Source organism: Amphiura filiformis, chromosome 4, assembly GCF_039555335.1.
Source record: "Amphiura filiformis chromosome 4, Afil_fr2py, whole genome shotgun sequence".
Lineage (NCBI taxonomy): Eukaryota > Metazoa > Echinodermata > Ophiuroidea > Amphilepidida > Amphiuridae > Amphiura > Amphiura filiformis.
The window spans coordinates 49,501,913-49,517,214 of NC_092631.1; the positions used below are offsets into that span (position 1 = coordinate 49,501,913).

General features: G+C 37.5%; 1 protein-coding gene across 1 annotated transcript; it reads left to right on the top strand.

Annotated features, from left to right (window-relative positions):
- Nucleotides 1-976: 976 nt before the first annotated feature.
- On the top strand, nucleotides 977-9,876 carry LOC140151010 (uncharacterized). The gene is made up of 2 exons (XM_072173200.1): nucleotides 977-1,034; nucleotides 7,601-9,876. The coding sequence occupies exon 2, from the start codon at nucleotides 7,616-7,618 to the stop codon at nucleotides 8,561-8,563; it is 948 nt and encodes a 315-aa protein (XP_072029301.1). The 5' UTR covers nucleotides 977-1,034; nucleotides 7,601-7,615; the 3' UTR covers nucleotides 8,564-9,876.
- Nucleotides 9,877-15,302: the final 5,426 nt, after the last annotated feature.

Sequence of the window (15,302 nt, forward strand, 5' to 3'; positions counted from 1 at the left end):
GTGGCAAACTGTTCTCTGTTTAAAATGTTGTTCCAAGCGGTACATTTGCATATCATTTTTTAATATTTGAAATTTGACCCCTTAAGTTTGAGCTTTCTGAACATGTTCCCCCAAATGAATTCCGCGTAGTTTTAACATGTGATATAGTCAGGACCATACTTTCATAAAATACCAAAGATAAAAAATTAAAATGATGCTATCCTCAGTACACAGCAAACTGGTATGATGATAACGTGTTGAAATAGGGTGTCTTCAGATAGCAAATAAAAATTATGCAGATAGTAAACTGGTATAAAGCTATCTTCAGTAGATAGAAACTGGTATGATGTTATGTTGTCTTCAGAAGATAGTAAACTGGTATGATGCTGTCTTCAGAAGATAGTAAAACTGGTATGATGCTGTCTTCAGTAGATAACAAACTGTTAAAATACTGTCTTCAGTAGATATCACTTGAAATAGACTGTCTTCAGCTGACATATATCTGGGGAAACTTAAATAAAGCAGACAAAATGGTAAATCTTGCATAGTCCACCCAGCAAACACACAATGCTTTTAAAACATTGTAAATGTGTTATAAATAAGTTTTGGTTTTATTCAGAACGTTTTAATGACATTTAATCGGCGGTTTCTACAAATGTCATGAAAACGTTGTTAAAACGTTTTATATGAAAAAAAAATTACAACATTTTAAAAATGTCAATTCTTTTGGCAAACATGTTTTTGGTAGGTTATTAAAACATTTTATAGACTCAATATAACCAGACAATCGATTTACTTGACCGCGGCAATATTGCCTCGGAGATAATTGCTTATATCGATTGGATTGATCATGGATAAATGTATTGGTGATGTCATCGGTTGAACTTTGGCAGACAATAGAATAAGTATTGATTGACAAGGTTACCATTGCGTCCCCTTGCTGCTTATTCCATCCACATCATAACTTATAATATTTTTGCTTCTGTCCTGTGCTGATACCGATACTGCGTCACTACAAAAACCTCGCTGCGTTTGACTTGAAAGGCAGTTTCCAGGTGAGTTTTCAAAATGTATCTTTTGCTGATGCGCATGTATGTACCACCCGTCATGATAGTTTATGCACAAGATTGAGATATCGTGTGGTTCGAGCAGATGCTCAAAACATGGATCGGGAAAACTATCTCCCTGTTGATGCGACAGACATAGGTCAGCGTTGGTAAGTTAAGATCAGTTTCAACTTCAACTTCAACTCTGATATTGGCAGGACCCAGAACGTCTGGGTATGACAGCCAAGCTTGTGCGGGGATTAAGCGTGGTTACTGAGCCTGTAGGTGTGCTTTGAATGCTTGGTTACTCGGAGCTTGGATTATGTTTTCTTTGAGGTTATTCCACTGGGGTATTGTTCGTGGGAAGAAAGAATACTTGTGACTTTGGAGTCTGGTCTGATGTTGGATAAAACTTCTGGAGTTGCAGCGGCGAGAAGGTCGGGTAACTGGCGTTAGGTAACGGTCACTGAGGATGTCCACCTCATCGTTGATGATCTTATACAACAGGGTCAGACGTGCAGATCTTCTGCGGTCCTCCAGCGACTGCCACCCAAGGTCTTTCAAGAGAGTTGTTACCGTCCCCTTGGTGCGTTCATAGTTTGACTTGACAAAGCGGGCAGCACTTCTCTGGATCTTCTCCACTTTCGCCTTGTTGTTCTTCTGGTGAGGATCCCAGATCACGGAGCCGTACTCAACGTGGGGTCTAACAAGGCTGAGGTAGGCTCCTTCAACTTCTCTGGACAATTTTCGACGAACCACACCAAGCATTCTGCTTGCTTTGGATGTTGCAGAGCCAATCTGAGTATTCCATCCTAGATCATCCTGAAGATGGATTCCCAAGTATGGATGTGACTTCACGACGGCGAGTGTCTGGTTGCTCAGCTTGTAGTCATGGTGTACTTGACTTCTAGCGTTGGATACATGCATCACATAACACTTGCTTGGATTAAATTGCATCTGCCAGTCGTGTTGCCACTTGGTAAGATGGTCTAGGTCAGCTTGGAGAGCTTCAGCATCGGTTGGTGAAGAAATGGTTCGGTATACAAGGGCATCATCTGCAAATAGACGTGCTGTTGATGTTAACACCTCTGGTAAGTCGTTGATGTAGAGAAGAAAAGGAGCGGTCCAAGGACCGTTCCTGTGGAACTCAGAGTCGACGGAAACTGCAGATGAAGTTCTACCTTCTAGCACTACTCTCTGGGATCGGTCTTGAAGAAAGGATGATATCCAGGACAGCAGCTGATTGTTTATGCCGTAGTACTTGAGTTTGGAGAGGAGGCGGAGATGAGGCACGGTGTCAAATGCCTTTGTGAAGTCGAGTATGATGACATCCACGCTCTTTCTCTGGTCCAAGGCACTGCTGAGATCATGATGTGTGATTAGCAGCTGTGTATCACATGAACGCCGTTTCCGAAATCCATGTTGCTGGTCAGATAAGATACGATGGTGGTCAAGATGATTCATGATTTGGCTGTGGATGGCATGTTCCATGGTTTTACAGGAAATATTCGTCAACGACACAGGTCTGTAGTTTTTAGCATCCGCTCTATCTCCCTTCTTGAAGATTGGTGTAATGTTGGCTGATTTCCAATCTTGCGGTAAAACTCCTGATTGAAGAGATTGGTTGTATATGAATGTCAACACTGGTGCAAGTTGAGGAGCAAGCGTCTTCAAAATACGACTCGGAATTCCATCTGGCCCAGCGGCTTTTGAAGGATTGAGCTCGGAGAGCAACTTCTCCACTCCTGGTACCGTGATCTTGAAGTTTGGCATAGGAGGAAAAGGGCTAGGACCTTTCTCGGGTATGCAGGTGGTATCCTCTGTTGTAAATACCGATTTGAAATATGAGTTCAAAATTTCACATTTCCCTGTTGCATCTGAAGTCAACTGTCCGTTGTGGCGAAGAGTTGAGATTCCACTGCTGTTATCTCTCTTTATGCCTCGTTTGACGTGACGCCAGAAAATCTTCGGATTCTCTTCCATTTTTGGTCCAAGGATGTTGCTAATGTATTGGTTGTAACAGCTCCTCATTTTAGTTTTGACTAACTTCTGGAGATGGATGTACTTCTCCCACACGCGGCTGCTGTTAGATTCTTTGCTTTCTTGTGCCACCGGTTTTTCTGCCGTATTATGTGCTTCAATTCCCTTGTCATCCACGGAAGATCACTACTAGCTCTGATGGTCTTCATGGAATGTGATCCTTAGCCATCTTCATTACACAGTCTCTAAACTGGATCCAGTTGTCTTCAACAGAGTTCCGTTCAGGGTCTGAGTTGAGGAAGGATGAGCAGAACTCATGAGCATCATTTATTAGTTCTTCTGTGTTCATCTTTCTGTACAGGAAGATCTTTCGTGGTGGTGTCTTTGAACGTTGAGGCTGGATGTCAACTGCTATCAGGATTGTGTCATGTTTGCATGCACCGAGGCCTGGCATATGAAAGATATCTTGTACTGTTGTTGGATTTGTAGTCAAAAATAAGTCAATAAGGCTTTCAGCATCTTCTGTGCGGTGCGTAGGCTGCGTAACCATCTGAGTCAAGTTATTACTGGGGGTGATTTCCAGTAACTGGTGGCAGAGTGCACTCTTATTGGCATACTTCATGACAGTGGTCGTACTCCAATCAATATCCCCCAAGTTGAAATCACCACACATTCGGAGATTTAACACTTCCATGGAGACTGGCGAGGGACTTGTCAAGTTGCTCTAAGCTGCTTGAACCATCATCCGGTGGTCGGTAGAAACATCCCAAGAACACTGATTTGGTACCCTTCATCTGGAGTTGAGCCCACACTATTTCGCAATCTGCATCCAAATCAGGACGGTGCGTAAGTATGAGGTCATTTCGGTAAGCTATGAAAACTCCACCATGTCCTCTTCCAGAAGTACGGTCCTTACGGATGACCCCATAATTTTCAGGGAAAATTTCACCATCAAGAATATTCGGAGTCAACCAGGATTCAGTTCCCATGATGATATCAGGATCTGAGGATTCAATAAGGTTCTCCAGTTCCCTTGTCTTATTCTTGATGCTTTGACAGTTCACAACAATCACCTTGAGTTTCTTGCCTATGATGTTCTTTCTGTGTTTTGAGGAGGATGTAGTACACGTTGACTTCAACGAAGAAGTACGTCTCTTGGCGCCGTTAGGGTTAACAACCTTTGGAGAGGAAGTAGCTGACGGGGCTCCCATCCACAGCTCAGTTTCATCAATGGTGGTGTTAGACAATGGTTCAAAAGAGTTGGAATGCGTAAAGTCAAAGAACCCGCCTAAGATGCTGAGACTGAAGTTGGGCGTGCCACATGCACAACAAATCCATGAAGCTTCAGTTTTATTTAAGCTAATATATTCATCTGTAGTCATTAACATACAATCCTTGTGATACCACTTACAACATGTATCGCATCTAATAGCCTGATGTCCCCACTTGCATGCAAGCTTGCATACTTGGCATGGATACTTCAAAGGGCGTGGCCCAGGGTTAGTTTCAAGGTCGCCAGCTTGAAGAAGCAGAAAAGTACACAAGAAATGCAGCAACACATTTTTATCAGATCTTACTACGTCAATGTTACACTTATGGGAGTTGTAAAGTAACACCTGGAAGTGTTTGGCACTATCTATTACCGATGTCATGGAACTGTTTATCTTGAAGTTGTTTCCAGGGTAAATATCATCATCTTGCACAATGTAACTTTCATTTACTAATTTTGCATACGAGTTCACTGTAGTATATAGTAGAATACCAACAGCATACAATATAAAAACTGCTTTGACATCCATTATGAAGAAAGGAAGAATGGTTGGATCTCACCTGGATTACCGCTGCTCCCCAGTGACCATACCCGAGACCAGTTACCCAACAGGTGTGAGTTTACTCCATGTCTGAGGCGGCCATCTTCCCGGGTGCAAAATTCAACAGGCTTGGTTGTGGGCCAAAGTAGTTGCAAAGTTAAGGCACAAAAAGCATTCAAGGAAGGCTCAAAATTGAAACAAAAACCACTTTAAGTACGTCTATGATGGTATAGCTTCACTTTAGGTGGTGGTAAGAAGCATAAAATTATCCACAAAGCTGAAAAACGTGGATAAATTGGGACAAGAAAAATACGACGACGTGAACCCCGCACAAGCACTCGTCACAGTGTGATGCAGCAGCACCGTTACCGACAAAACCACATTGAGATTGAGATATTTTTTGTTTTTATTTTGACACAATGACCACAAAATCATGTTGATCTGTCTTTCAAAACGAATTGATGTCAAAGTCTCGACAACAATTATCTAAAGGCCACTTTCATCATGATCGAGAATATCAAACTTGTTGTACCACGTCCTACGAACTTGTTTGCTATAATGTAATTATCGTGCAGTGTACATCAAGGAAAGCAACAAAAAAAAAAGACAGTTTCTTATGTTTATATTTTTAATAGACCTACTTGAAATAAATGCTATATTTATTGTTTATTTATTTTATTTTAAAGTTCATAAAAAAACATGCCTGCACTCATAGAAATTGTTCGTTGGCATTACTCAGTAAGCTGATGTAAGTCGTTGCGTCAACTTTACGAGTAATGCCAACGCGTACAATTGTGAATAATGCTGACTCAATATCATTATGTTGGTTGCACTCATTTGCACTTACTTTATTGAGTTGTTACAACTCAGAAAATGAAACTAGGTTAGCATAATTTTCTAAAGGTGTGCTATAGTATACTAAATTTTGCACTGATTACAAAAATAAATATTTGAATACTGCTAATTGTGCAGAAAATGATCCAATTACGTGAATTAAGTAACACATTACCAAATTGGAATAACTCAAAACAATAAGTACCCGTAACTTAATATGAACGAGTTACATCAACTTACATGTTGAGTTACAATAACTCAACTAATTGGTTCTTTGAACCTTGTTTATTTTACTAAGTTCCGTGAACTTTAATTCAGAAGTTGGCATTGCTTAAAAAGTTGACGCAACGATTTACATCAACTTTGTAAGTAATGCCAACAACGTTGATTAGTTGACGGAACTTTTTGAGCTTTTTCAGCATTTTTAAGTTCGGATAACTAAAATGAATTTTGTTTTGGCAACTTTTACACTATTTTGAGTTGTCCAAACTTACTCCTTTTGAATTGCGCCAACAAGGCGAACAAGTCATTTCTATGAGTGTGGGTGAACGTAAAACACAGTCACTCTCTCTCTCTCTCTCTCCATTAAGAATAACGGCAGGTGTTGAAAATGCTATCTGAAAAGAAAGAAACACGTTTGCAGAGGATTCAGAAAACATAATGATGTGTACAATTTACATTGTTTTAGTTTGTTAATTTCTAGCGTTTGTTTGTTAATTTCTAACATATCTTTCATTGACACATACATGTAAAACAAACATGTAAAACAATTATTAAAAGCTAAAACAAAATTGTCACTAAAATATACATGATGTAGGCCTACACTTTCTTTCCTTGTTTTTGTGTACAAACTGATTCTACGTTCAATAGGAATATGAAAAATATTGTTTATTCATGAACTCTAAATAAATCTGGAAATGAAATGTGTTATTTATTTTCAGTCTTAAAGGAAATTAAAGCATTATTACAGATTCCTTGTTTTAGTTCTCCTTGATGCGCACTGCACGACAAACTGAATACCAATCAATATTACGTGGTACAACAAGCTTGATATCTTCGATTATGGTGAAATCGGCCCAACCCGTATTACCATTGTACGTAACGGTTGAACGTAAAGAACCCAGCAAGTGCCTCTCGTAGCTTAGACATTACTAATTTAATACACCAAATATTTTGCAATTTAGTGCGCTTTTTTTTTTTTTGACTTTGAAACACCAATGCAATATGCTGTATGTTTTTGTTCAGCAAGTATAGATACGCGTTAAAAGTGCAAACAATCGGATTTATCTTTTTTTTAGATTTTATGATTTAGCGGATCAAGGATAGTGCAATAGTAGATGAAACGCTATCGATTGCTGGCTATAGGGCAAATAAAAGCTAGAGTTACAGATGTGAGGTATAAGGACTTGAGAAATATGAAAGCTTTATTTGAGCATCGGAGAGAGAAACAATGAACAAATCAACCCTGCATTCAAGTCAGATACGTAACCTCTATTGCGTATTTTATGATCTCATTAACAAACAGGTCGTATCCAAAATTGAAATTGGGTACGAGCGAATCTCAGCAAAAGCTGTGAGACCTATAAAAATACAACCATAAATGCGATTCACTTTTAAAATTATTTTTCACACAATGTGGCTTTTGAGTGCATTTGTAGCATTTGACTGCATTTGTAGCAAGTTTCAACAACTAAAACAATTCTACTTAGTTCTGAAACAAATATGTTTTTTCTTTATTGCATTTTTTACTCACCCTGTATTTTAGCAATGCCTATTTCAAAAGAAATGCCTATTCCCTAACCCGCCATTAACATTCTTACTACTAGAATAATTGCATACTCATTAAGACTAGTACAGAGTTTTATGACCTAAATGACACACTAATTAAAATACACACATTTCCTGAAAATTAGTGTAAATCAAGATCATTTGTATCATTTTTTTCTTCAGGAGACAAGAATACGCATGAAAAGATTCACACGGGCGAGAACACGCATAAATGCAGCTATTGTAACAAATCGTTCAGCCAATTGGGCAACAAGAAAGAACATGAAATCACATAAATGTAGCTATTGTAACAAATCATTCCGCCAATTGGGAAACAAGAAAGAACACGAAAGGATTCATACACGAGAGAAACCTCATAAATGCAGGTATTGTGGCAAATCATTCACGACATTGGGAAACAAGAATACGCATGAAATGATTCATACAGGAGAGAAACCTCATCAATGTAAATACTGCAATCAATCATTCCGCCATTTGGGCCACAAGAAAGATCATGAAATGATCCATACAGGTAAGAAACCTCATAAGTGTAGCTATTGCAACAAATCATTCCGCCGATTAAGAAACAAGAAAGAACATGAAATGATTCATACAGGAGAGAAACCTCATCAATGTAGCTACTGCAACAAATCATTCCGCCGTTTGGGCCCAAAGAAAGAACATGAAATGATTCATATGGGAAAGAAACATGAATGCAGACATTGTGGCAAATTATTCACGACACTGGGATACAAACATATTCATGAAAAGATGCATACAGGAGAGAAACCTCATGAATGTAGGTATTGTAACAAATCATTCAACCGATCGGTATATAAGAAAAAACATGAAAAGATTCACACAGGAGAGAAACCTTATCAATGTAGATACTGTAACAAATCATTCAGCCGATTGGGAAACAAGAATACGCATGAAATGATTCATACAGGAGAGAAACCTCATAAATGTAAATACTGCAATAAATCATTCCGCCATTTGGGACACAAGAATGAACATGAGATGATTCATACAGGAGATAAACCTCATCAATGTAGCTATTGTAACAAATCATTTACTACATTGAATGGCAAGAAGAAACATGAAATGTCTAAGAAACACAGAAAACTCATGGATGCAGCTATTTAAACAAATCATTCATCCAACTGAATGTCAAGTGATGCAGCTTTGGGTTGTTTTTATTATTTTAAATCATGTAATCGCTCAATTGAATAAGATTGTCAATCAGGTTTGATGATGACACTCTTTTCCTTCATAAAACGAAAATAAAATAGTACGAGTATGTGCCAATATGATCGTTAAAGTGTGGCAATTTTTATCACCATTTATCTTTTTCAAAATGTATTAACATGTTTAATGTTACTGAAATTTGTTTTTCAAGTCATTATCTGTTAACGAATGTTTGTTGAAGTAAATGTATTCGGCATCGAATGTGACTTGAAACAGATTAAATAACGAATACTTGGTGAAAATATTTCACATCGAATAGAAAAGTTTGAACAAATAACATGCTTTTATCAATAGAAAGTTAAGTTTTGTAGTGAGAAAAATATAAGATTTTTTAGGGATTTTGTGGTGTATTTTTGTAACAATTAGAACTACAATTAATGCTTATAATATACCAACATGGCTTTTGATCGCTGTTTCTTTACAATTGCACCAAATGTTATTAATAACCTTTGTTAAAGCACCTGTTTTGATTCGTAGATCTCTTAGATCGAGTCAAAGTCCTAACCTGATTGGTTTGTTGATTTTTTTTTCCAATAATTATAATTATTTTAAACTTGATGTGCACTGTAACATAGTTTTGCCCCTGAAAACCAGTTAAATCAGAATCTTGTGTAAAATCACCTGTTCCGATTCGTAGACCTCTTAGGTCCTGTCACATGAAGTCCTGATCTTACTGGTCTAATGAACTTGTAATAATTATTTATCATCTTCAAGTGAACAAGATTTTGGTATTCTTAATGTTAAGTTCTGTAATATCAGAATCTTTCCAAACTAACGGAACACACTGAGGAACTTCATTGATCAACTTTCTATAGGCTGATTGCTGATAAATGAACCATTGAGTGCACTAACATGATAACGTAGAAGTGAAGATCTGATTGGTTTATTGAATCTCTACATAATACCTATTACCAAGATTCTTATTGGTTGATCAAACAAAATTGCACACTGATAATATGTAAATTGATGAAGATTCGTGACGGTGATAGTAATATTTTGAGAAACAGTGAGTGTTTAATACTAAGTTAAGTGGTAAAGTTTGTAAGCCATAATCTTCATAAAGGAATGTGCACATGCCCTTTGATTCTAGTTCAATAATTAGTACGTAAAATCGCTCGCTTCTATGTTAAATGTTTAAATTTACACCTTTAATGTAAGGCTTATCATTAGTTTCCTACTAGTTGTAATGTTATGGTGATGAAATCCAATAAAAACACGAAATGCATGTACATAACACATGATTATTGTTTATTTGTCCATTGTGAAATGTCAAAGTTGTATTGAAATGTAATGTCTTCAGATAGCAAAGCAAACTGGTATAATGCTAGCTAAGTGGATAGCATGTTGAAATAGGGTGTTTTCACATAGCACATTAAAATTATTAACTTGACCGTTTTACTATTACCAAACATCATAGGTTTTCATGAAATGAGATGTCTTCAGATAGCAAAGCAAACTGGTATAATGCTAGCTAAGTGAATAGCATGTTGAAATAGGGTGTTTTCACATAGCACATTAAAATTATTACCAAACATCATTTGTTTTCATTAAGTCTACTGGTTTTGGTGAAACTGAGTTCTTAGCAGTTTTGATGTTACCAGGAGTCAGAAAATATAAATAAACCAACTTCATAATTTTTTAATACTTTTAGGTAGTCCAATTTGATATCATCATTGATCTAAAATCAATAGTATTGATTTGATTAATAATCATCAAGAATATAGGCTGTCCTCAAATATCAAATTGAAATGACGCTATCTTCAGTTAAAATAGGTCGTCTTCAGATAGCAAATTACAATGGCGTTATCTTCAGTAGATAGCATGTTGGAATAGGTTGTCTTCCGATAGCAAATTGAAATGGCGCTATCTTCAGTTGATAGCATATTAAAATTACGATGTATGCAGCAGATAACACACAAGTTGAATGAATGTATGCAGCAAAATATCCATAATATAACAAAAGCGCAAGGTAAAATAACACTATTTCGTAGTAGAAAGCAAGGTAAAATTTAACAAGACTCTAATATTTAGCATATTTATAAATGACAGATTAGTGCTATAATGTATATAGAGTGTAACGTAGAGTTAGAATTGTTTTGTTTAAGTTTCAATTTTCTGATATCACTGAAAAAGGACTATTGAGTCCAAAACGTCGTGGATTGTTGGTTCGAAACGGCGTGTTTTCTTTTAACCAATTGTACTTTCCTTACTCACTGTCTTTGACTCTAAAAAATCCTGAAATGTGGTAATTATTCATAGAATGGCTATACGTAGGGGGACATGTTCAAAAGATTGCATATAATTTACAAATAAATCCATGTCTATTTTGACCTGTCAGTTACACCAATGGAAGGATTTCATGCCATGATCTGAAATCAAGACTTGTATTTCACGAATGATATTGATATTGCGATCTGCTTAGTCGCCCACAATTATTCCTATGAAACTCATTATTTCGGACCTGATTTTGAAGAAATTTCGCGATGTTCGGCGTAAGGCGTGACAAATTGTTATCTCTCAAAGATATCAACTGATTTGGATTTTTTCAACCTGTCGATTTAATGACAACATAATTGATATTTTGTATTCTTATGAAAATCTGCCAAATCGGAATATTTCCAAAGAAGAGCGTATAAATGCCTAAAACGCTGACACCTGAGAATTTTAATTTTATAAAAGTAGACCTGCTTGAAAAATGTAAATGCTCAAGTTGTAGGCTACATTGCATAGTCCAGGTATTGTCTATTTGATGTACTTCAATTGTTTTGAGTTAAACTTGTTTCAAGCACAGCATCCACAGTTCAATATATTGATCGTTACCTCTCTTCACATTCAAGTAGGGTACTTCATTTCCTGTGATCTTGCTAATTTGCATATTACTTCACAGCTTCCTGTCATCTTTTCGCCATTTGTGATTTGTGATCATCTCCGTCATGACGATACACTTTACATGATTGTAGGAGTGAAATGTTTTCTGAGTAAGTCTTCAATGATCTTACATGTCTAGGGGAGAATATCAGCTGCTTTGTTCATATTCCATCGACATTCCGACATAACTTTTTATATTTTGCTCCTGCACTGAAGGCCATCCTGACGCTACAAAAATCTCGCCGTATTTAAAAGGAATATATTTTCCAGGTGAGTTTTCAAAATGTATATTTTGCTGATGTATCTAAACACACCTTCTTCTTGGGCTCTTGTTGAAGGAAAAAAAGTCCTTATGTAGCCCATCCAATTTCATCACAATACCCTTACTGCATAATCTATTATGGGGCCATGTTAATAAATAACTTTCTGCCAGAGAGCTCCCGTTCCATGGGTGAACTTGTTGTATGTCTTCTCTAGAGCTCTATCAACAGTGAGCTCTATCTATGCCGTTCTTGAATTCATTGGTAGTCTTAGCATGCACTGTATTTGCAGGCAGTCCATTCCATGCGCTCACCACTCTATTGCTGAAAGAATTTCCTCTGATATGGAGTCTAGTGTGTTGTTTCTGCACCTTGAGGCTGTGACCTCTTGTTCCCACACCTTGCTGTGCCATTTGAAAGATGGAGGCTGGATTGATGTCATTAATACCATGCATTATCTTATACATCTGTATCAGATCTCCCTTAATCTTCTGTAGGCTAATGTGGGTAAATCAAGCTCTTTCAATCTCTCTTCATACGTCATCTCTTTCAGGTCTGCAACAATTTTTGTGGCTCTTCTCTGTACTCTCTCAATCCTTACATTATCTCTGTGTAGAACTGGACTCCAAATACTATTTGCATATTCTAGGTGTGGACGCACTAGACTTTTGTACAGAATCTTCAGCATATCTTTATTGATGTAATCAAATGTTCTCCTTATGATTCCAACCATCCTGTTGGCTCTATTGGCAACCATATCAACATGCTTTGAAAAGGTCAACGAGGGGTCAAATTTCACTCCCAAATCTTTCTCTTCTTCTAGTACTTCTAAATTTCTTCTATTACCTTCTTCTGACATGCTATATGTACATGGTGTTGGTTGTGAACCATAGTGCATTACTTCACACTTTGCTACATTGAATTTCAGCTGCCAGGTATCTGACCACAAACTCAGGTTGTCCAAATCCTCTTGAAGCTTCTCACAATCCTCTTCTTTCTGAACATGCGTAAACACCTTTGTGTCATCAGCAAATATCTTTACATAACTTTCAACTACATCAGGTAGGTCATTGATGAATATGATGAAGAGGATAGGACCTGTCAATACCTCAAATTTATTTGAAGTGGTACATGCAATCATTACTCTACTACTTGAAGTATCTTCAGAACTCACCGAGGATATACTATCCTCATCACTTACATGTAATATAACATCATTGTTTGAGTTCCCACTTACATGCAACTTACAAATCTTACTCATGGAGTACCGGTAGTCAGTCTTCTTCAGCCTCACTCCTCCATCTATCTTCTCGTCTTTGCTCGAAATGTTACTTTTCAACTCATCACTACTGCTTGCAGAATCTTCATCCCTCTTTGGGGATTTACTGACATGCTTCTCACTTAACTTACTTATGTATTTACTGACATGCCTCTCACTTAACTTACTTGTGGAGTATCTATTTACATCATCAATCTCCTTTTCTGTGCTACATCTGATTACTGGCGAAATTTTCGCAGCTTTTTCTGTGCTCCTGGCACTATTGTTACAAGAGTCCACTTGGGTAAACTTACTGCTACTTTCATTCAGTTTATACTTCTGAGTTTCACTGTTATGGGAATTCTTTTTCCTTTCAGTGGCTATATCAACATGAATACGGTGCAACTTTGTAGCTCCAGGGGTGTATATGGTGCTTTCAACATACGGTGCGGTGTGCAAAACATGTTTGTTGTGCGGGTCCCTGCAGCTACTTCCTTTATCTTTTTTAACGAAAGGATTGAGAATTGGATGGTTGAAACATCTCATCATCACCATCTTTCTGTATCAGAATAATCTTCCCTCTCCGTATCACTAATCCCTCTTCACCTTTTTCGGTTCTTCTCTGTAAATCTTCTCTCAGACTCTTGTTATGTTGACGTTCTTTGGGTGAGAAGTCAGGGGTTACATAAATGTTGCTCCATTGATCTGTTTCTTTTAGCTTTTTGGCATTCGTCAACATGTTCCTTTTTGTCTTGACTGAGTCTACTGTTACTTTTAAAAGTCTTGCTTTCCTCTCCACTTTCTTCCCTAACCTCACAACTGAACTCAATGCTACGTCTTCTATTTCTAGGCCCATATGAATCATATCTACTACTTGCTCCGTATCTTCCCTAATTCTGTCTTTAGATTCTTCTTGTTCCGATTCAGGTAAATTGTGTATTATTACATTACACTTTCGTAATTCCCTCAGTCGGTACTCCTCAATGGCCTCTTGGACCTTAGTATCAATAGAACTCTCCAGCTTGTCAACCTTTATGTTTAACTCCCCAAGTCCAGTTCTACAGCTGTCCTGCTCGTCTCTAACACCCTGGAGTGTTTTCCCCAAATTTTTTATGGTAGGAAGTGCGTGCATGCAAGAGTCACATGTCCAAATGATGTTGGGTACCTCTTTATCAAGCATTAGGTCGTACATAGGCTCTGACACTGCCGTGCAGTATAGGCACATCCACATGGCGCAAAATTCACATCTCAGTGCCTTTATATTCTCATTTATTACACCATCACATTTAGCACAGCTTACGGGAGTATCAATTACTTCATTACCACTACTGGCGCTTAGTGACTGATCTGGTTCGCCCAATACCTCCATCAATTCCTCAGTTTTACCTCTTTGTTTTGTCTTACTTCTTACATTACTTCTGGTAGGTTTGGTTTTCTCACTACAATCAGTACTACTACTACCTTTGCGTCTACCTTTCCCATTGCTGATGCTAATCTCTCTACTACCTGCATGACTTGAGGAGCGGAATTTGACGCCTTTGGGTTTAACGCTTAAGGCCGTGTAAAATTAATATTTTGGTTCTCGTCCCCTCCCTCCTCAAATTCTGGGATTTGTCAGATTTTTGATTTTTTTTTAGATTTTTCATTTTTTTTAGACTTTGGAATGATTTATGAAATCTTCATACATATATAAATAAGTTTATTAGAGAACAAGCATCACTTCCAAGTCTTTTTGTGGTACTCTAGGGGTTTATCCTCAGAATCTCACATTTGAAAAAAAAAAAGGGTCTCATCGTTTCCTCGAGCACTGTTGGAGAAGACCGAAAACTACTGACAATGCTAATTTTACATTGAAAAAAAAAAAAAAAAAAAAAAAAAAAAAATACCTCCTCCCTCATCAATTCATGAAAATCCTCTGGACGAGAACCAAAACATTAATTTTATACGGCCTAAGCTTAACTCTGATTCTGCTAACTCCTCTTCATTTGTTACCACACTTCTACTTCCTCTTTTACCTCTCTTATTCGTGGTACCTGTTACTTTCTGTGTCTGTGTTACTTCTTCTTCACTATCGGGGTTCTTGACCTCCATCTTGGGTAAGCTTCAAAGTATTACGCCACCCACACACACCAGAAAATCTTCAAAAATCTCTAAATCGGTACAGCATCCACTTTACCTACTTACATCGAGTAAAGCCAAGGACATAAAAGACAATATGCAGTGGGTATTGTGGTGAGAAAGGATGTTAAAA

What these genes read in the sequence shown, in the direction of transcription:
- LOC140151010 (XM_072173200.1), top strand. Translation starts at nt 7,616, where the DNA reads ATGAAAAGATTCACACGGGCGAGAACACGCATAAATGCAGCTATTGTA.